At 44.5% G+C, this 23,248-nt stretch overlaps 1 protein-coding gene across 1 annotated transcript in view; it reads right to left on the bottom strand.

The window, feature by feature from the left end:
* Pik3r4 (phosphoinositide-3-kinase regulatory subunit 4) overlaps window positions 1-23,248 on the bottom strand; it is a 61,814-nt gene that overhangs the window by 37,384 nt on the left and 1,182 nt on the right. The window contains exons 2-7 of the mRNA XM_075964791.1: window positions 22,164-22,937; window positions 17,749-17,882; window positions 14,020-14,602; window positions 11,053-11,187; window positions 9,149-9,370; window positions 3,584-3,757 (exon numbers count right to left, since the gene is read on the bottom strand). Of these exons, the coding sequence (XP_075820906.1) occupies window positions 3,584-3,757; window positions 9,149-9,370; window positions 11,053-11,187; window positions 14,020-14,602; window positions 17,749-17,882; window positions 22,164-22,896 (1,981 nt within the window). The 5' untranslated portion in view covers window positions 22,897-22,937. The remainder of the gene's footprint in view (window positions 1-3,583; window positions 3,758-9,148; window positions 9,371-11,052; window positions 11,188-14,019; window positions 14,603-17,748; window positions 17,883-22,163; window positions 22,938-23,248) is intronic.

Raw genomic sequence — 23,248 nt, forward strand, 5'->3', positions numbered from 1 at the left:
GAGTCCATTTTTCAGCGTTCAAACTGTAAGATTAACACAGGAAGCGAGAATGCCTTCCTTCTTTTTAACATTTATTCAACTAATCAAAGTCACAATAACACGATTTAGAGTCAAATTCAAACTTCTAAAACATGACAGTTGCATGAGCTCTAAGTATGCAAAGATATACTCAGAGTTGTTTACCAGAAGCCCAAGGGAGCCGGACGGTGGTGGCGCACGCCTTTAATCCCAGCACTCGGGAGGCAGAGGCAGGTGAATCTCTGTAAGTTCGAGGCCAGCCTAGTCTACTAGTGCCAGGACAGGCTCCAAAACTACAGAGAAACCCTGTCTCGAAAAAAAAAAAAAAAAAAAAAAAGAAGTCCAAGGGAGCGATGATGTAACCCGTCATCATGTACTAGTGATGCTTACGTGAAAACAGAAAAAAACACGCTCAAAGTCCCCTCTTCAGGGTCCCCAACCCTAACACCTGAGTCAGAGCCCTGGGACCCAGGTAAAGTGAAAGGAGAGAACCAACTCCACAGAGTTGTCCTCTGACCTCCACAGGCATCCAATAGCATGTGCACATATGCACACATGCATGTGCTGGAGCGCACACACAGACACCCACACAAAGTAAAATAAAATCTCTCCTCAAAGTTCTCACATGGTCTTCTCATTACTCATGAACGTTTTTGTTATTTCACAATCCATGCACAGCCCCGATCCATGTGACAAGGAAGAACTGGGGCTCTTCCCTTTGATGTAAAGAAGGAAATTAGGGTGCTACATCTAACATGCACAAAGCCCCAGAGTTCAACCCCAACAATCCAGAACAGCAGGAACTGGCAAAGCACCTAGAACCTCTAGAAAGCACAGAGCCGCAATGGCATGGCAGGGGCTGGGTGCTGCGCAAGATTACTGACCCCAAACTTCCCATATGTATGTTTCCTGTGCACTTGTTGTACATAGGCATACCTCCAGCAGCCCCTTAGTCTATGGATGTTAGCAAAGGGGAGCATGCTGCACGGCTCGGCTTGCTCTCCTGTGCTTTGGTCACCCTATGAGAACAGCTGGGACAGCCTCAAATACGACAGCCATGGCCCCACAATGAGATGGATGAATCATGCTCTAAGACAAAGGAGATGCACAGCCCAAAGCAGAGCCACCCACACAGCCCATAGATGGAAGACAAGAAACACAGTGCAGGGTTTACTAGGACCCTGTGACTCACTGACACACTGCAGGATCGCAGCAGGAAATAGAAAACACTATCCTGAGTGAGGTAAGCCAGACCCAAAAAGAGGAACATGGGATGTACTCACTCATATTTGGTTTCTAGCCATAAATAAAGGACATTGAGCTTATAATTCATGTTCCTAGAGAAGCTAAATAAGAAGGTGAATCCAAAGACAAACACATAGGCATCCTCCTGAATATTAACCTTCATCAGGCGATGAAAAGAGACAGAGACCCACATTGGAGCACCGGACAGAAATCTCAAGGTCCAAATCAGGAGCAGAAGGAGACGAAGCATGAGCAAGGAACTCAGGACCGCGAGGGGTGCACCCACACACTGAGACAATGGGGATGTTCTATCGGGAACTCACCAAGGCCAGCTGGCCTGGGTCTGAAAAAGCATGGGATAAATTTGGACTAGCTGAACATAGCGGACAATGAGGAAAAATGGGAACTCAAGAACAATCGCAGTGGGTTTTTGATCCTACTGCACGTACTGGCTTTGGGGGAGCCTAGGCAGTTTGGATGCTCACCTTAGGAGACCTGGATAGAGGTGGGCGGTCCTTGGGCTTCCCACAGGTCAGGGAACCCTGATTGCTCTTCGAGCAGATGAGGGAGGGTGACTTGATCGGGGGAGGAGGAGGGAAATGGGAGGCGGTGGCGGGGAGGAGGCAGAAATCCTTAATAAATAAATAAATTTAAAAAAAAAGAAACACAGTTCAGAGTTTACTAGAACTCTGGCTCACTGACACACTGCAGGATCAAAGCAGTGATTAGAAACAGTGCAGGGTTTACTAGGACCCCATGGCTCACTGACACACTGCATGATCATAGCAGTCATTAGCCAACAAAGTACATCAAATCCTTAAGCCTGAGCTGAAAGAATTTCTCAGAAAATACAGCATCCAATCTTTTCTCTTGACTATGCTCCAGTTCTCTGGTGACAAGCACAAGGAAAGCAGAAGACTGAGAATTATCTAACTAGGAATAACAGTTCTTAAAAACACCTCCAAGGAAATCATGATAATCAACCGTTCTCACATCAGAATTGCTATGCTAAGTCAGTGTGGGGGGCTCATGCCTGGCATGCTCACACTGGGAGAACTGAAACCAAGGCAAGAGTCAAGAGTTCAAGGCCAGCCTGGAACTTTAGTGCTAATAATTAGATACACAACATATAAAGTACACATTGTATCAACAACATAAAATACAGGAGGGAAAATAAATGTGTAGGGGTTTTGGGTTTTTGTTTGTTTGGTTTCTTTTTTTTTTTAAATTTTCGAGACAGGGTTTCTCCGTAGCTTTTGGTTCCTGTCCTGGAACTAGCTCTTGCAGACCAGGCTGGCCTCGAACTCAGAGATCCGCCTGCCTCTTCCTCCTGAGTGCTGGGATTAAAGGAGTGTGCCACCACCGCCCGGCTGTGTAGGAGTTTTGTGCAGGTGAAAATTAAATTTGTGTGGCTTTAAAGAATCATAGCACTTTAAAAAATTATCAAATCACAAAGCAAGATGACAAGAGTAAGAACAGTATAGAGGATTACAAAACCATCAGAACCAGTAACAGAATACTAATGCGTCCCTATTGAGTACTTAGTTCAAATAAAGATGGGTTTAGCTTTACAATCAAAGGACAAAGAAGCTGAAGAAACAAAAAAGAAAAAAAAATGCAAAGACATGACAATACTGAAAGCCTGTGTATCTTGAAGAACAGACACACTGCAGGCATAGTGTCGGAAAATATCATCACCAGTTAACTCCTGTGATAGAGGGCATCTAGAATATATTTAAATATTTTAAAAAAAAACTAAAATACCAGACACCAAGAAAACAAAAACCCCAATTAAGAGCGGGAACAGAACTAAACAGGGTTCTCAAAAGATGAAACACAAGCAGCTGAGAAATAAAGAAATTCCTACTACAGAGACACCTGTTCATCCATGGTCATTGCTACTCTATTTGTATGAGCCAGAAACTGGAAACTGCGTAGGTTCTCTTAACTTAAGACTGGATAATGAAATGTACATTTACACAGTGGAGTATCATTCAGCTGTTAAGAAGAATGAAAATATAAAGGATTCAGGTAAATGGACGGAGCCAGGAAAAAAAATAATAATCATGAGTGAGGTAACAGACTCCAAAAGACAAATATTGGAGTATCATTCAGCTGTTAAGAAGAATGAAAATATAAAGGATTCAGGTAAATGGATGGAGCCAGGAAAAAAAATAATAATCATGAGTGAGGTAACAGACTCCAAAAGACAAATATTATGTTTCCTTTTCTATGTATTCCTACTCTATCAGAATAAAATTATATGAAATTATTCCCACATTCAAATTTCCCATCCTAAGTCTCAAAACCAGAAACTTACCAATATCACTGGCGAATTCATAGACGTGGGGTTTCTGCAGCAGCCCCAACTGGCACATGCAGGTCAGGGCATTGAGAGCTTTCACAATGACAAACTCCTCAGCATCACTGAGGCCTTGCTGGAGCAGGGGTTTGAGGATGGAGGAGCTCTGCCACCCAACATAGGCAGCAACACCTGAAAGGGAAGGCAGTGTTACTGTCACTCAACCCCTGGAAACGCACGCCACCACCAGGCAGCGTGGTACAGTGAACACAACACCTGGAAACACACGCCACCACCAGGCAGCGTGGTACAGTGAACACACCTGGAAACACACGCCACCACCAGGCAGTGTGATACAGTGAACACAGCACCTGGAAACACACGCCACCACCAGGCAGCGTGGTACAGTGAACACAACACCTGGAAACACACGCCACCACCAGGCAGTGTGGTACAGTGAACACAGCACCTGGAAACACACGCCACCACCAGGCAGCGTGGTACAGTGAACACACCTGGAAACACACGCCACCACCAGGCAGCGTGGTACAGTGAACACAACACCTGGAAACACACGCCACCACCAGGCAGTGTGATACAGTGAACACAGCACCTGGAAACACACGCCACCACCAGGCAGTGTGATACAGTGAACACAGCACCTGGAAACACACGCCACCACCAGGCAGTGTGGTACAGTGAACACAGCACCTGGAAACACACGCCACCACCAGGCAGCGTGGTACAGTGAACACACCTGGAAACACACGCCACCACCAGGCAGTGTGGTACAGTGAACACAGCACCTGGAAACACACGCCACCACCAGGCAGCGTGGTACAGTGAACACACCTGGAAACACACGCCACCACCAGGCAGTGTGATACAGTGAACACAGTGCCTGGAAAATGCACGCCACCACCAGGCAGCGTGGTACAGTGAACACAGTGCCTGGAAAATGCACGCCACCACCAGGCAGTGTGGTACAGTGAACACAGCACCTGGAAACACACGCCACCACCAGGCAGTGTGGTACAGTGAACACAGCACCTGGAAACACACGCCACCACCAGGCAGCGTGGTACAGTGAACACAGTGCCTGGAAAATGCACGCCACCACCAGGCAGCGTGGTACAGTGAACACAGCACCTGGAAACACACATCACCACCAGGCAGCGTGGTACAGTGAACACAGCACCTGGAAACACACGCCACCACCAGGCAGCGTGGTACAGTGAACACAGCACCTGGAAACACACGCCACCACCAGGCAGTGTGGTACAGTGAACACAGCACCTGGAAACACACGCCACCACCAGGCAGCGTGGTACAGTGAACACAGTGCCTGGAAAATGCACGCCACCACCAGGCAGTGTGGTACAGTGAACACAGCACCTGGAAACACACATCACCACCAGGCAGCGTGGTACAGTGAACACAGCACCTGGAAACACACACCACCACCAGGCAGCATGTTACAATAAACACAACACCTGGAAACACATGCCACCACTGAGCAATGTGTTATATAACAGACACAGTAAGACACTAATCAGAATCGCACTTCCTTCCCAGCACAATAAACAAAAAAACCCCAATCAAGACAATCGTCCAGAAATTTGGGGACACCAGAACTTACAAAAGAGAAAATACAGGTCTCCCCAAACTGTCAATAATAATAATAATAAAACAAAGTTAAGTCACTTTAAGACATGCAAGGACTATAGCAGTTTACCTCCTAGACAGTTCTTACTCAGAAGTTTCCTGAAAACAGAACTCAGGCAAAATAAACAGGAGGTGATAAATAGGAGGGGGAGGGAGAATCTACAAAACAGCAGACTTAGCCCTAGGGATTCAAGGAGGAAAACCTGCCTCGACCTCCGGTCCAGTTTGACACAAAGTACTTCAGGGCCATGTGGGGCGAGAGAGGCGGCTCAGCTGGTAAAGGACCCAGGCTTGTCTCTCCAGTCCACAACCCGCACTGCAAGGAAGCCATGCAGCTCACTCCTGAGCAGCTTGGAGGACTGGAAGGGCTCCAGCTTCAGGGACCTCATCCCAGAGCAGTAGGGGGGAGGAAACACAGGAGACAACTGAACCTGACCTGAGCTGCCACACACGCACACGTATACTAGTGTGCACACAAAACCACATGTGAAATGATTCAAGAACACGTATACATACGACATGCAGAAACACATGAAATGACCCACACAGACATGTACACACACATGCGCGCACACCCACACCCTGCAGTCAATTTCAACAATAACACAAGGAGGAAGTGGGATAGACTGTAAGCAACAAATAACCCTGGGAAGAAAGCAGAATACTGAAGACAAGGAAAGCAAATCTAGAACTCCAGAGTGAGTAACAGGTCACATCCAAACATGAATACATTACAATGCTCGATGACTCTAGTCCCTGTGAGACAAAAGCAGCCTCTGCTGCAGCAGCCGCACTTGCAGCAGGGAGGGAGCAAACCGGAGTGACTGTCTGACACTTGTTCTAATGTCAATGTTATCCCGATCCTTACAGTAAGTCTATGAAAACACTTCAGTGTTAATTATAGAACAGAAAGTAAATGTTTGCTGTGGCGGTGAAATGATTAGGAATTCACCTAAGCAAAGGAAGGGTGCAAATGTGCAGACAGGAGAGGCTAGAATCTCCTTCTACTACAAATAATAATTTAAAATAAAAGGGCAATAATAATAAAGTAGATGTCTAAAGCCTGGGTGAGCACACTAAGACAGAGTAGCACGGTGTGAACAAGGAAGTCAGGTGTGACTGCAAGTCGGCTGAGGCTTCACCCTGAGCCGTGTGTGGTGGCGCACACATGACCATCATCACCCTGAGCCGTGTGTGGTGGCGCACACATGACCATCATCACCCTGAGCCGTGTGTGGTGGCGCACACATGACCATCATCACCCTGAGCCGTGTGTGGTGGCGCACACATGACCATCAGTATCCTGGGCCGTGTGTGGTGGCGCACACATGACCATCAGTATCCTGGGCCGTGTGTGGTGGCGCACACATGACCATCAGTATCCTGAGCCGTGTGTGGTGGCGCACACATGACCATCATCACCCTGAGCCATGTGTGGTGGCGCACACATGATCATCAGTATCCTGAGCCGTGTGTGGTGGCGCACACATGATCATCAGTATCCTGAGCCGTGTGTGGTGGCGCACACATGACCATCAGTATCCTGAGCCGTGTGTGGTGGCGCACACATGACCATCATCACCCTGAGCCATGTGTGGTGGCGCACACATGATCATCAGTATCCTGAGCCGTGTGTGGTGGCGCACACATGACCATCATCCCAGATTCTGTATTGGGCTTCAGGATAAGTTAAGGCCAATCTAAACTACACAGTGAGACCTTACTTCAAAAAAACAAAACTTGACAATTATTTTTTAAATACATTTAAAAAAATCAAATTAAAACAGAGAAAAGGATTTGCCTTAAAAATGAGAGTTAATGCCCATAAAAATACCCACAAGCATAAATGTAAATTCATGCAAGACAAAGAACCAAAATAATAAAAGATAATGTAAAAAACAAACATAGAAACATCAGAAAAAGGTTTTGTAGCTTGACTAGCAAGCAAAAAGCATACATGAAAACCTGTTGCTTTAACAAGTAAAGACCACTCTTGGCCGGGAGTGTGTTGGATGTAATCATCTAAAGTTGATGGAGTAAAAATTAACATAAAATGTCAACAACTTTAAAAACATGTTCATATTCTTTGTTTATAAAAAGAATACTTTGTTGATTGAATAGTAACTAGAATGCTTCCTATGAAAGCTATGTTCATATTCCTTAACTCAGTAATTGAAATAAACTAAAATGTGTATATATGTATGTATGAACATGTCTGTGCAGCAGGACCATGCCCGTTAATTTTTTGTTTTGTTTTGTTTTTCAAAATAACAAAAGGTAAGGTCACCAGGGAAAAGGGACCCTTAATGATGAACAGCCTCCTTCAGACTGGCCAATAGGTAAGTGTATAAGTCATCTTCTTGATTAATAGTTTCTGTGGGAATGCCTAGCCACTGTGGGCAGTGCCACCCTGGACAGGTGGTTCAGTAAGCAGCATTCCTCCGTGGCCTCTGCTTCAGTACTCACCTCTAGTTTCCTGCCCTGCATTCCCACCCTGACTTCCCTCAGCGACGGGGTGTCGGCTGGACATGGTCTTTATCACAGCAGCAGCAAGCTAACTATAAAAATCTCTCTGTGCACCCAAGCAGAACCCAAACTTTATGACAAATTTTATACTTCTAGGGCTGGAGAGATGGCTCAGTGGTTAAGAGCATGGCTGCTTTTCCAGAGGACCTGGGTTCAATTCCCAGTTCACATATGGCAGCTCACAACTATCTGTGGCTCCAGTTATAGGGGACCTGACACCCTCATACAGACATTCATGCAGGCAAGACATCAATAACATAAAATAAAAATAATTTTTAAAAAAATGTATACTTCTAGCTACAAAGACTAACAAGATCTAAGTAGGTCACATACTGGCAGTTGGTGGCCACTAATCCATACTATGACATAGTGAAGTTGTAGACTTCACTCACCTGAGTGACAGTGACAATGGCTAGCATCGTGTCTCAGAACAAAGTCCACGAGACAGCACATGATCATACCCATATACGTAATCACGCTAGTCACTTACATAAGCATGTAAGATTCCCTGTGTAATATGATTCAAAATGAAAACTAATGGGTGATTTCAGCACCTGGGAGGTGGAAGCAAAGCATACAGAATTCCAGGCCAGCCTGGGCTACATAGTAAGACTTTCTCAAAATACAAAAACCAAAAACAAATACAAAAGCTAAATATTCAAAATATTCAATTAAAAGTTCAAATGAATTTTGGTAAAATTATTTATTGGAATAAAAATATTAAGAATCTATTGGAGTATAGTTTCAAAGCTCAATTAGAAATGTTAGGAAATACTTAGATTTTTTTTTAAAATGTAAAACAAATTATCCTAATTTGTACTATTATATACAGTACCTAATGTCAGACCTGAAGACCTGAGTTCAATCCCCAAGTCCCACCTAGTAGAAAAAGAAGACCAGCTCCCTGTTACCTACCCCTTGATCTCCACATACACATCATGGTACATGCACCCCATCCCCAACAAAACAAACAAAATACATTTAACTTAAAAAAAAAAACCAACTTCTCAAAAGAAAATTACAATATGTCTGCTGCAGAAAATTTGACAACCATGGAAACCATAAAGCAAACAATCAGCTACTATCCCGGCCGAGCAGATGCCAGGAATCACGTGAGTGCAGCCTCTGCCCTAACAGAGTAGCTTTTGTGCCTGCCCCATATAGCAGTGGGATCACACCGAGGTCTGAACGCCCTCAGTCACCTCTGCGTACTTTATCACCTTCTCAGGCCACTGTGCCTAATGACCGTCACTACAATGCAAGTAATTAAACTGCTCCTTGATCAGTTACATTAAATAGAACTTGATCATATCATTACCTATCTTCCAAACCAACGGAAAGATCGAGAGGGTAATTTATAATCGTAAGGATGAGCACCAACAACCAACATACCGACTATACTGTCAAAGAAGGCGCCACGCAGGTGCCAGTCATTCTTATCGTTCAGGAAAGTGATCATGTGGGACAACAGCACGTCATTGGCTTTCTGACGCCCGAAGAAGACGCACAGACGTGTGATCCCGTTCTCCATTAATGTCTGTTTCACGATATTTTCAGGGTCGCTTAACAAAGTGACCACTTTCTGCTGGACCATTTCATGTAAGGCTTGGAGCTCTGAAAAACAGAAAGGAGGATTGATTTTCTCCCACACATGGAGACCAAGCATTTTCTATTTTGTCATTTTGGTTGAGACGCGGTCTTGCTATGTAGCTGTTGCGCCCACACTGGCCTTGAACTCATAATTCTCCAATATGGCCTCCAGAGTGATGAAATTACAGGCATGCCCCCCCCCCCCGCACCTGTCTTCTTTCTGTCTAATGGAGTAATGGAATGACTGCGGAAGCTTCCACATAAACCCTGTGTGTGCCGAGCCTTCTCACTGGTCACAGGTCTGTAGGTGGGATGCCGTGAGCTCACTGTGTGCTGAGCTTTCCCACTGGTCACAGGTCAGTAGGTGGGATGCTGTGAGCTCAGTCGCCATCCCACAAAGCACCTCTTCATTTATGAGCTCAAGAGGAAATGTAGGAAGAAGCCTCAGGAAGCAGCACTTGTTACCTCCCTCAAAGATCAACTCACGCAAGGCCACTAACATGCCACACTGACCCAGCATGTAACTTCTAAAGTTGATTTCATGTATGTATGTATTTTATGTATATATGTATTTCGTATGTATGTATATGTATATATGTACATGTTATTTCATGTATATCATAAGTTCTTTATAAGGTCTGAGCAGTCTCCCTCTCTGACCACATCTCCTGCTCCTCCTCATTTGTCTATTTGACCCTTGCTAAAGTCCACTCTGAGAACACTGGTCACAGTTCTTGCCATTTCCCTATTGTTCCCTCGCTACAAAACACATACTTGGCCACCTCTCGGCTTTATGAAAAGGGGCAAAGCAATCCTACGCTGCCCAGTGCTACTCAGGAAAAGCTGACATCTGGTACAGAAAACTACATGCTCACTGAGGTGAAGGAAGCTCCAGCTCCTCCAAAGCGGACAGCTAAATTCATTGTCTGAAAAGGTTCCGTCTCCTTTCCAACGCCCACAGCATACAAATGTATAAACCAGACTTCTCTAGTCCTTTGCAACTTAAACCAGCACAAAGCTGATTTAATTCTACTTCTGAATCTTTGGCTAAAAATCTGTCCAAAGTTTTTTTTTTATTATTATTATTTATTATGTATACAATATTCTTTCTCTGTGTATGCTTGCAGGCCAGAAGAGGGCACCAGACCTCATTACAGATGGTTGTGAGCCACCATGTGGTTGCTGGGAATTGAACTCAGGATCTTTGGAAGAGCAGGCAATGCTCTTAACCTCTGAGCCATCTCTCCAGCCCCCAAAGTTTTTATAGATACAAAGAAACCTAAGCCACCGGCCTCTGTGAGTTTAATTATCACAGGTGATTTAATCATCACAGAGAACTTTGATATGTAAACCAGAGACATTAATTACTGAATCAGAAGCGCTCCTAACTAAGATACTCAATACTATCAAGAAAGGGCTTAGGTTCTTTAGCGAGGATGTTTCCATTTTTAACGAGAATCACACAATTTGGCAGCTTACTGCTCACACGACTCCGGCTGAAGCAAGTGTGGAATCTACAGGGCCAAGTGGATCACCTCTAGTTAACAGTGTGTAAGGACAAACAGACAGGATAATGTGCTGGGCCCTTCAGACCCTACTGCCCGCTGCTCCTTCCCTTTACAAGAGGAACAAACGACAGCTTTTGCAAGTTACCATCAGCAACCCAGTGTAAACGATGGGAACTCTAAGAGGAGAAATAACACCACCTGTGTCGTAGTCTCCGTTTGGATGTGTGGCTTCATCTGCCTCTTCGCTATCCGGGTCGTTCTCCATGTTGAGAGTTTTTAGCTGCACTAGCTCCAGGAACCGCAGAGCTGTTTCAGCCAGTAGAGCGATGTTTTCTAGAAGATGCCACCAGAACAGTTACAACCATGACCTCCAATCTTCAAGCTGCTCATCACTTTTCCTCCCAGAGTCCTTTAGCTTTTCTGAGACAGGGTCCTGTGCACCCCAGGTGGCCTCAACTGGAGCTTCACCTACTTCTGCCTCCAGAGTGTTGATGACTGCAGGTCACCATAAGACCCGGGATCCCCAAGTCCTTATGCATCTAAATATCACTCAAGAAATCCACAGGAAAAGCAGAATTTTGCAAGTTAGCACTTAATCAGTCTCTGTGACTGATCACACAATCTATGACAATCTCTAAACAAAAAAAAAAAACAAGAAAAAATTCTTCATTTGCAGAACCTGTCTAAAATAAAGTATGCAGTTCTAATGAGAGAAAAAGAGAACATGCTTCATTCTTTCACAGAGCCAGCCTTTAAAGGTAACCTGACTAACACAGAAACATTAGCACCAAAGTAACATCACATGGGGCCTTGGGATCTGCCAGACCAGGCCTCAGCCCTCAAGCCTGACACCTACCAGCTTTCTGTTTCAACAGCCTGTGTTTCTGTTTCTTCAGATAAATGAGGAGTCACGAGTGCCTTAAAAAGCCATTACTAAACTGAATGGGCCATCATTAGACGCTGTCCAAGTACATCCTCAAGTCTCAGTGGACAAAAGGTGAGACTGCTGGTCACACCTCGGCATCACTGTCTTTGCTCTGACACTCTTCACCACTCAACAGGTCCCATCCTTGGGGTGCTGTCACCTGTACCCCCATTTACATCTGTTCCTCACTGTTCTGTCTCCGTCCCTACTCTATTCTCTCGTCTTCTGCATCTGTGCTTCACCTATGACACCAAGCAGGAAAGACTGCGCTCTTCTTCCTTAGCAGTGAATAACACTCAACATACAGTAACTACCTTAAACTGGAACTAAGTGCTAGAGATCAAATCCACAGCTTTACACATTTTCTTACTTTGTAACGTCTATGAAACCAAACCCACCCTACTGTAGTTGAGTCTATTAGATACAGCAATTCTGTTCATGTTAGGGTACCCACCATGGCCAGGTTTAACAATGCTCAAAATAAAACAAAAGCTTGGGCTGGGAATATGGCTCAGTCAGTGGTGCTTACCATGCAAGCATGACGACCTGTGTTCAGATCCCAGCACCCATGTGGAGAGGTGGATGTGGGAGCACAGGCCTATAATCCCAGTGCTGGGAAAACCAGAGACGGGGGATCCCTAGGGCTTGCTGGCCAGCCAGCCTGGCCAGATTAGGGAATTTCAGGCTAACTGTGAGACCGTCTCAAAAATGAAGGTACAGAAATAAAAAGACACCCATCATCCACCCCTGCCCTTATATGCACATAGACCGTTCCAGAGAGAGAGAGAGAGAGAGAGAACCGCATAAACATGATGTTATCCCATAACACCCTAACAGGAGAAACTAGGGGCTACGGTGTAGCTCAGCAGAATACTTGTGTACCAGGCAGCACAAAGGCCTTGGGCTTGATCCCTAACACCAAACAAACAAGACACAGGAGACTTCTAGGTCATACCTGATAAAAGCCAAACTCTAAACAAACATATCCACATCCCGACTACCTGTGCACTGTCCTCAGTATCCTCTGCAGAAGCCCACGTCCTCTGCAGAAAGTGCCATCGCTCGTACACACTCTAACACGTCTTCCCACTCCTTCAAATCACCTCCAGACTCCGTTTCAAACTACTTATAGCACCTAACACAGCACCATGTAAACAGCTGCTGTACAATATTGCTGTTCTACAGGGGATGACCAAAACAGCTATATATTTTTAATAAAAACTTTTCTCAAATATTTTCAATCTTCGGTTTGCTGAGTCCACAGATACAGAAGCCACAGACACAGGGGCCTGGCCATATACCTTTATGATCAGGAAAGACTTTTTCCTGGGCCCCTTAAGTATGGGCAGTTTAACTCCCCATTAAGTCCCACTTTTCAATCCACTTTATACAGAATATGTCTGTGCCAGCACCACTGGAGATGAAAAGAAATCCTTTGGGCTTGTGCCTAAATATAAAATACTATATATATACTGTCTAAAACCCGGCTTTCATGTATTCTATTAACGCCGACAAGCAAATGCTAAACTAATAAGCACACGGCTTTTAAAGTACGGCAATATCATCGCCACATGCGTGTTATACATATGTACAAAGATTTCCAAACAGAAGGTCCATTTCCATTAGCTCATGGATATAAATTATGGATTATGTAAATGTCTCAGTGATATTTCCCATGGTGAAGTAAGCATTCAGAATTAGCTCAAGGAGCTAAAACCATGAATTTTTGCTGTTGGGCTTTGTGAGGAAGAATTCTAAGCAGAACAAGTAGGTGTGTGTGACATACCCATCTCATCAAGATGTCACACATTCTGAAAACTAAAGTAAGGAGATGGGGACTTAACTCAAACCTCCCTTCAACACCACGGTCTTTCTCAATAGAAACACAACATTCTGCTCTGAAATAATCATGTTTGCTCAGAGAAACTTTGAAAGATCAGAAGAGGTACTTGTAAACATGAGTCCTCCTCCAGCTAAGTGTACTATTCCAGGTCAAACTGTGAGAGTTCACACTGTACACTTCTGCAGCTGGTAATTCTAATCCTTTTAAATGTACACGTATACACAAAAGTTGAGCCCCAGGAATAGATTAGCTATAAATATTAACATGGATATGTGTATTCATAATTCAAGAGCAAAATTCACACAAGGAATTCCCAAAGAGATCAAAAAGTCAAGAGATATGAAAGTCAGTACTCGAAAAATATGCGCAAGGCCATAATTAGGACAATAACTCTTACCAGCATAGGCAAGTCTGACGATAGTAGCATCGTCTTGGGCCAGGTGGGCTATGCCTGGGAGAATGTACTCTGGATAGATGTTGACGTCATTACGAGGAACCTCTTGGACAAGGGCAAGAACTTTGGTGAGCGTCCTCAGGGCCTCAGCCCTCACCCTGGGAACAGAGTCGTTGCTGAAATGTAACAAGTATGGAGTGATCCGGTCCAGCAGGATCTCCACACTCAGCCTAGGGGCCAAATGCAGAATGAGCTCCAAGGCGGCCAATTTGGAGTCACAGGACTTCAGGGTCTGCAGGCAGGACGTTATGACAGACACCAGGACAACTAGCCCGCTCTCCTTGGGCTCCCCTTCTGCTTTTTCTGGCAAATCATGTCCACAGAGATTGTTAATAATGTTGCCCAAGTCTTTCCGTATGACCAAAATCCGCTCATCGGCAGAGAGAAAGGTTTCCTTGGCAAACTGAGCCATATAAGGCTGAAGGAAAGTGTAAAATATCTCGGGGAAGGCATTGCCACGCTGCTGCTTCAAGTAATCCTCGGCCTCCAAACGCTTCTCTGGCTCACGGTGGATCATCTGAGTTACCTACGTGAAAGGAGAAAGAGAACAGGGTCCATTTTAGAACAGGAAATGAAAGCCAGTTGGGATGGCTCACACCTGTAACACCCACACTCTGCAGACTTGGGCAAGGCCAACAACGTGGGCTGTGTGACAAGTTCAAGGCCAGCCTCCTGAGCTGTGGTAATAAGTTCAAGACCAGCTTGGACTACAGAAGATCTCACATATACCTACCTACACACACACACACACACACACACAATTAAAAGTTAGAAGACAATTACATGTGATTTAAAGGATTTCTGAAGTAATTCTGATATTTGACCATGTAGCCCCGGCTGGCCTGGAACTCACTATGGAGACCAGTAAGTTCTTTCTCAGTAGAAACAGAACGTTCTGCCCTGAAATAAGAATGTTTGCTCAGGGAAACTTTGAAAGATCAGAAGCAGGTACTTGTAAACAGAGATCCATGCCCTTCGCCTCTCCTGAGCACTGGGATCAAAGGCATGCACCACCATTTTCAGCTGTTTTTTTTTTTTTAGAACTACAAAATAATTTTGTCTCTCCCAGAAGGCAACAGAACTCTACACACTAAGGTGCAGAGAGTCCGGTACATAAGAGGTCACACCCTGTTTGACATTTGTTATTAAAAAAGCAACAAGCCTTCAGAAAAAAACAAAATAACACACGAATCTGGAAGAAATTATAGGACTCCTGATATCATTTCAGAGCCACAACTAGGAGTCCTGGTTTAAACTATACTACCACAAATTCAAAAGATTAGCACATGGTTTAAGTGTAGTTTAGTCCAGAGGAGAATCAAAGGGCTAGTAGTAACGTAGCTCAAGGATGGAGCACGGCATCAGTGTGTGAGGTCCTGTGTGAGGTCCCAGCACTTCAAAGACATAAATAATAGGATACAGATATGGCTCAGCACCTAGGAGCACCTCCTCAGCCCCCTGCACCCACAGCCAAGTGGCTCACAACTATTTCTAACTCCAGGCGGATAGAGGGGATTGAACACCTGAACTCTGCACTGGCACACTCTTCACACACACACACACACACAGACATAGACACACACACCTCTGAACTCTGCACTCACATGCTCTTGAGTGAGCACACACGCACACACACGTGCACACACACGCACACGCACACACACACACACAAGCTTAAAAGGAAATAAAATACTTAAAAATGTGTGATGTGGGAGTCCCCTCTGTGTGCTGTGGTTACCATTAATGAATAAAGAAACTGCTTTGGACCTATAGCAAGGCAGAACTTAGGTAGGCAGAGAAAGCTAGGCTGAATGCTAGGAGGAAGAAGGGCAAAGTCAGAGAGAAGCTATGGAGCCGCCACCAGAGTCGGACATGCCAAAACTTTGCTGGTAAGCCACTGCCACGTGGCAATACACAGATTAATGGAGATGGGTTAAATTAAGAAGTAAGAGTTAGCCAATAAGAAGCTAGAGCTAATGGACCAAGCAGTGATTTAATTAATATAGTTTCTGTGTGATTATTTTGGGGCTGAGCAGCCAGGAATGATCAAGTGGCCTCCTTGGAACAAATGTAAACATTGGAAATAATATACTTGATATAAGAACATAAACTCTTTTAATATATAAAAAACAGTTCAATGTTTCCACGTATCTGCAATTTTGGCTTTCTTTAAGGATTCTAACCCGGAAACTAGTATTTGACTTAGGGGAATCAAATGTACCATGTGGTAAAATGACCTAAGAATAACTTTCATATTTGCATTAACGCCTCAAAGATTAATAAACAAACTGTCAAATCAAGAAAATGTAGCTCCAAAGACACAAAGCTGCTCAATTAAATGGCCTGGCAAGAGTCAACCACACCGGGGAGCAGCAAGTGCGCTTCTATTTCTTACCACAAGCTACACTGGCTTCCTCCAGAGCACCCTGTTTCCAGTATTTCCCTTTTTACTTTGTTTTTTTTTTTTTGTTTTTTTTTTTTTTGGTTTTTCAAGACAGGGTTTCTCTGTAGCTTTGGAGCCTGTCCTGGAAGTAGCTCTTTTAGACCAGGCTGGCCTCAAACTCACACAGATCCCCCTGCCTCTGAATACCGAGTGCTGGGACTAAAGGCGTGTGCCACCACGACCCAGCTTTTACTTTGCCCTAGAAACTGTGTTCAAGCAGTCCAGGCTGGCTAGGACCTTACACATTCCAAGCCAGGCGGTGGTGTTGCACGCCTTTAATCCCAGCACTCGGGAGGCAGAGGCAGGCGGATCTCTGTGAGTTCGAGGCCAGCCTGAACTACAAGAGCTAGTTCCAGGACAGGAACCAAAAGCTACAGAGAAACCCTGTCTCGAAAAAAACAAACAAAAACAAAAAACAAAAAACAAAACAAAAAAAAAAGCAAACACATTCCAGGCCAGTGCTGGCCCTGGAGCTACAGCCCAGCCCTCCTAAAAGCTTTATTTATTTTGAGATAGGGATTTGCTGAATTCACCAAACTGTCCTAGAACACAGTCTGAACCCTCAGGCAGGCCTGGAATTTGAGCTTCCCTTTCCTCAGACTCCTAAATAACTGGGCTTGCAGGCCTATGCCACCAGATTGCGTATTTCCCCACTCAGAATACTGCAGAGTACTCTACACACACTGCAGTCCTTAGCACAGTGTCAGTTACTCTAAAAAGACGCCTCCTACAGCGATCCAGACATCCGACCAGATGGCCTTACACACCATAACCCAGTGACTGTGTAGCTCCCTTCCAGGAGGACCACACCTGCCTCCCCAGGAGAGGCCCACTGCTGCGCTCTGCCTGCAGATGTCTGCCTTCTTCCTGCCTCAGTGGCAAGCTCTCTCTCAGGAGCTAGGCCCACCTCCAAATCCGCCCAAAGCAGAGTCAAGATTACCATGGAATAATGGATTCATTTTTCTGTATTTTTCTTTTAATGTAAAATGTGCTTTTTGAAAACAGTATATTTCTTTCTAATAAGGTATCAAAAGTATGTTTATTAGTACTAGGTTTTGTCCCAACTTTGTTGTGGAGGAGGGACTGGGCGTGGTGGCTCATGCCTGTATTCCGGCACTCCTGAGGCTATGGCAGAAGGCCTGCCCTGAGTGAACTGAAACAGTGAGTTCCAGGACAGCGAGGATACATTCCCATTAAAACTGTACAGCAAATATTTGCAACATACTTACCAATTCTCTGATACTGCGATCTTCGATCTTATTTAGCACTTGTTCAGGGAAAAAATGCCCATTCCTATATGCCAGCAGCTGAGAGAGATCGAACAATGGTACACCTTCCGTGAAAAGCTCAGCTATCACACAGCCTGGAAAACCGGACATAATTCATTAGAACATGAAGAGATCACGTAATACAGAGCAGAATTCAGAAAAATCACAACACTCAAAATGCAAAAATCAACTAAATTTAAATGTTTAATGCAATATTAAACATATTGTCTAATTGCTTGTGGCCAGGGTATAAAAATAATGACAATCATTCACTTTTTCTTTTTACAAAAACATATACACAAAGGAGTTTAAAAGTCACAAGGAACCCTTTAGTACAGAAACACAGCACTAAGTTCACAAGAACTACAAAGTAGTAGGTGCTGCCTCTAACAGGCGCTACTAGCACTGTGTGGTAAAATCCTGTCTTCACAAGCTCCCCTCCTAGAAAGGCAGACAGAACACAACCAACAAGTGAATTTGATTTCTAGTGCTAAATATTACAAACATACACCAAGTCTTTAAAACATGGGAGCAAATCAGAAGAAAAGGGAAATAATAATTCAACCACTTTTTTAAGTACCTACATTCTCAAAAGCACAAAGCAATTTTGATTTTTTTTTGTACACAGCAATTTTATTGAGTCATTAAATGACATGCATTTACCAAGTCTTTTAGACCTTAAAAAAACTACCGTACAGCCTTGGACCTGCTGGGGCCTCTGGCAAGAATACTCGTCCTAAGTACTAGTTGATCTGATCTCCACCTCCTTCAGCTCCCGGTCAGTCGGCAGTAAATCCTTTCTTAATTATCTGTTTAAGATTTCAGGAACCACTGGGTGTGGTGATACACGCCCGTAGTCCAAGCACTTTGAAGGCAGAAGGATTTCAGTAAATTCAATGTCAGCCTGATCAACAAAGTGAGTTCCATAAGAGTCAGGGCTACAGAGACCTGTCTCAGAAAAAAACACACAAAAACGAAAACAGATTGCAAAAACCACTACAGCTCCTCCATATTCTTTCCTTTCACTAGTACTTTTCCAAACAGTACCCACTGTGGACTATTTTATGTTGCCTGTTTCTGTGCCCACTAAAATACAAACTCCATAGGATGTTTTTCCCCAATTTTTGTCCATTGAAAAATCTGTCTGATGTGAGATTTCCCTATGTATGCTGTGAATATGTGTTATTACCATTGATTAATAAAGAAGCTGCTTTGGGCTATGGCAGTACAGAAAAGAGCAAGGCAGGAATTCCAAACAGAGGTAGGAGAAAAGAAAGTGCCAAAGGAGACAGATGCCAGAGAACCTTACCAGTAAACCACGAGCCTCATGGTGATACATAGAATAATAGAAATGGGTTAATTCAAGATGTAAGAGTTAGCTGGAAACATGCATGAGCTAACTGGCCAAGCTTTGTTGTAATTAATATAGTCTTTGTATAATTATTTCAGGTCTGGGATGCCGGGAAACAAACGAGCAACCTCCGCCTACACCTGTCAACTAACATAATTCTAATAACTAATAAACATTCAGTAAATTTGCTAATTCCTATTTATACAATGTCAATTTCAGAATAAAGGACTTCCAACAACAGCTATTTTTAAGGAAAAAAATCAAGTTCTGAGGCCAGCAGAATGCTCAAGGAGTAAAGACCAGGTCTGATGACTAAGCTCAGTCTCTTAAATCCACATGTTGGAAGGACAGAACCATTCCCATGAGCTCTCACCAACCTCCAACATGCACCAGGTATGTGCTCGCCTGCACCCCTTGCAGCTTCTCCTGCATGGTGCGTGGGGGGTGGGGCAAAACCAAGACATAAAGTCATTTAAAAATACTTAATTCATCATATGTAGGCAGGAAATAGAAAATCTGACCCACGCTATAAACTAAGTAGATCTAACAAACGTCAGTACAATATCCTACCATGACAGCAGAATACCTATAGAACATACACTGTCTAGATGAGACCTCAGCCCTGTGGTTTAGACACACTTCTGGTGTACTCCAAGGCTTCCTGTGTTCAAATCAGATCCCCATTGTGAGGTAATGTGGAGAAACCTTAGTCTGACAATGGTGTCAGAGTTGAGGCCTCTGGGAAGGAATCAGAATTAAATCATTAGGGAAACCTCTTTGACTGAATCCAGGAAGCTGCACAAGAAGAGAAACCAACACAGAGAGACATGTGTACACACTCTAACCCTCTGAAATTAAAAGCCAAATTAAACACTGTTCTTTTTTAAAATTGACTTGGTCAGGGTGTTTTACCTCAGAATAGAAAAGTAAGCAAGACAACTCCTAGACAACTAATGGATCAAGGGAACCCACGAAGAGCAGAGTGGTGCGGCATTCCTGTAAGGCCTGCTACATGGGAGGCCACACATGTGACCCCAGCTACATGGGAGGCCACACATGTGACCCCAGCTACATGGGAGGCCACACATGTGACCCCAGCTACATGGGAGGCCACACATGTGACCCCAGTTACATGGGAGGCTACACATGTGACCCTAGTTACATGGAAGACCACACATGTGATCCCAGCTACATGGAAGTCCACACATGTAATCTCAGCTACATGGAAGTCCACACCTGTAATTCCAGAGTGAAGTGAGAGCCTGTGTTCCATTCCCAGTGTTTGAGAGGAAAATCAAAAGAAAATTACAAAAGTCTTTGGGATAAAAACAAACAAAAACACACAACATAAAAAAAACAAACAGAAGCAGGTGGGTCTCTAAGAGTTCGAGGCCAGCCTGGTCGGTCTACAGAGTGAGTTCCAGGACAGGCCTCAAAGTTACATACAGAGAAACCCTGTCTCAAAACAAAAACAAAAACCAAACAACAAAAAGAGAAGAAAAAAAACTTTAGGAAGACCCGTTCTAAGTCAGGCCTGGCAGAACAGCTCCTGCAAACAAAGGGGAAAAGAAAAGAAAGGGCCATTCTGCCATCAGCGAAGTGGTGACCCCAGAGTCTACTGTCAACACTCCTAAGTGTGTCTGTGGAGTGGGCTGCGAAAATGTGCCCCTCAGGCACTTGGAGACGTCCAGAACTATGCCATGCAGGACATGGGAACTCCAGATGTGCACACTGATGGCAGCAGAGCCTTCGGGGTCAAAGGAATAAATAAGGAATGTTCCGCATCATAGGTGCGAGCATTAGTCCGGGGCACATAATGAGGAGTTGCCAGACAAGCTCTACGCCGTGGAAATATGGGATCCTGCTACCTGGCTCAAAAATCTACAGTCAATTAAGATGTGGTCTGATAAGTGTCAGAGAGTTATAAAACTTCTTTTAAAAAAATATAACGACTGGGCAGAGGTGGCACACGCCTTTAATCCCAGCACTAGGCAGGCAGAGACAGGTGGATCTCTGGGAGTTCAAGGCCAGCCTAGTCTACAAGTTCCAGGACTGCCAGGGCCACACAGAGAAACCTCGCCTCAAAACAATCTAATAAGTAAATGAGTAACACTCACATGGGCCCAGGGAACAGCTCGGTGAGAAAAGCACTTGCTTTGCAACTATTAGGCCCTGAATCAAACCCCAGGATCCACATAAAAAGAAAGCTGGGCAGGGTGGTACATGCTTGTACTTCCAGAGCTGAAGACACAGACACAGAAAAGATCTCTGGGGTTCACTGACCAACAAAGCCTACATGGTAAGCTCCCCGCCCAGTTAGAGACCTTGCCTCAAAAATAATAGAGTTGACAGGGAACTTAGCACAGTATGAAGGCCAGAGACAACCTTAGGTGTAGTTCCTCCGGTATTGTCCGTTGTACACGTGTGTCTGCGTACATACATACACACGTACACGTGTGTCTGCGTACATACATACACACACGCACCCCTGCACACACATGAATATACAAAGACAACAAAACAAAACTCAAAACCACCGAAGGACTCAACTAGCACTCTGAGGAAATGCACAGCTATAAATGTCAACATTGAAGGAACATCACACACTGCCCGACACCAACTACCGAAGCTAACTCCCAGTCACTGGGAGGCCTCAGCTGGAATGCCATCGCCCTACTGGAGGCCTTTCCGGCACTGCCTCCCTACCTATCGCTCCCACTTCCTTACTCTGAGTTTCCGTGAGAGCATCTTATGCTTATCACCGCCAGAGCAAACACAAGGTGAGATGTACTTTCATGCCGCCAGCATGGCACAGCGTGTGTTTTGAATGTTTAGATGAATGAAAAGCACTCTGCATTTTTCTCATCACTTAAGCACGGCCACGGAGGAAATCATGTATCTATCTGAAAACAGTGTAAGAAGGAAAGCTAAGGAATGTCTGGAAATCTGGCAACTTACAAAAAGCTAGATTTCTGTGTCTGACAGTTAAAATACGCAAATTAGCTAAACTGACCGACTCAGATACCTGCTGAAAAGATGTCCATGGCTCTCTTCAGCTCTCCCCGTGTCCTCTGATTGCTGTTTAGGTCCACGAGCGGAGTTGACGGATCTCTCATATATTCCAGCTCGGTGGCAAACATCCCACCATCGACAAACCGCTCAGGAGCAATATAGCAAGTCCTCCTGCGCGAGGTGTCAAAGAAATAGTTGAAATCTGCTGGATTGTCCTCTGGAAGATAAGTGGGCTTAAAACTGGCAAAATCCGTTAGAAGAACCCAGTTCCAACTGGTGACCATCACATTCTCGGTCTTGATGTCGCCATGTCGGACTCCAGACTTGTGCGCCTGGTCCACGGCTGTCAGGATCTGGAAGGCGATCCAGCGCTTCTCGATGTTGTTTAAGAACGGACGGGTACTGATGCGGTCATAGAGGTTGTCTCTCACATACTGCCTAAACAGCATGGCTGCCTTCTCGGACGCTTTTTCTGCTGCTTTCTGGAAAGGTAGGCAGTTCTGTGCAGAATGAAGTCTGATTTTCAGTTCCTCCAGCTCTTGTTTATAGCTCGTTAAAGGCAATGTGGGATCCTGAATTGCAAAGACCTTCACTACCACCAGGCCTTCCCGGTGCTTTGCTCGGGCAACTTTAAAAAAACGAGTACTTCCCAGGCTCTTATCATATTCAAAGTCGTGGATATCTGAGAAATAACTCTCTACGGAGAGAATCTGGGAAGGAGCAATGCCCGCGAGTTGATTTCCCATAATGACCAGCACCTCTGGGTCAGCAAGTTAAGATGTAATACCTATTTTAAAAGATGGGAAAAGGGAGAGGCAGATGCATATTAAAATGGAAACAAGGAAGCAATGGACTTGCCACTATTTGGCCTTTTCCAAAAAGATAAGCACAACATTTTCTACTGAGTGTATGAATGAGCATCCCAGAGCAGTATTGAATTCAGGAAAATGTACCTAAATAGAGTCTAAATTTTAGATGTTTTTAATCTAAAAAGGTGGCGCTATTTTGTGCCATCCCTTCCAGGAGCTGAACTGTGTTTTAGAAGTTCTGGGGTTTTGTTGGTTGGCTGGTTCGGGTTGGGTTTTTGAAACAGGGTTT

The sequence above is a fragment of the Microtus pennsylvanicus genome, chromosome 3, assembly GCF_037038515.1.
Source record: "Microtus pennsylvanicus isolate mMicPen1 chromosome 3, mMicPen1.hap1, whole genome shotgun sequence".
Lineage (NCBI taxonomy): Eukaryota > Metazoa > Chordata > Mammalia > Rodentia > Cricetidae > Microtus > Microtus pennsylvanicus.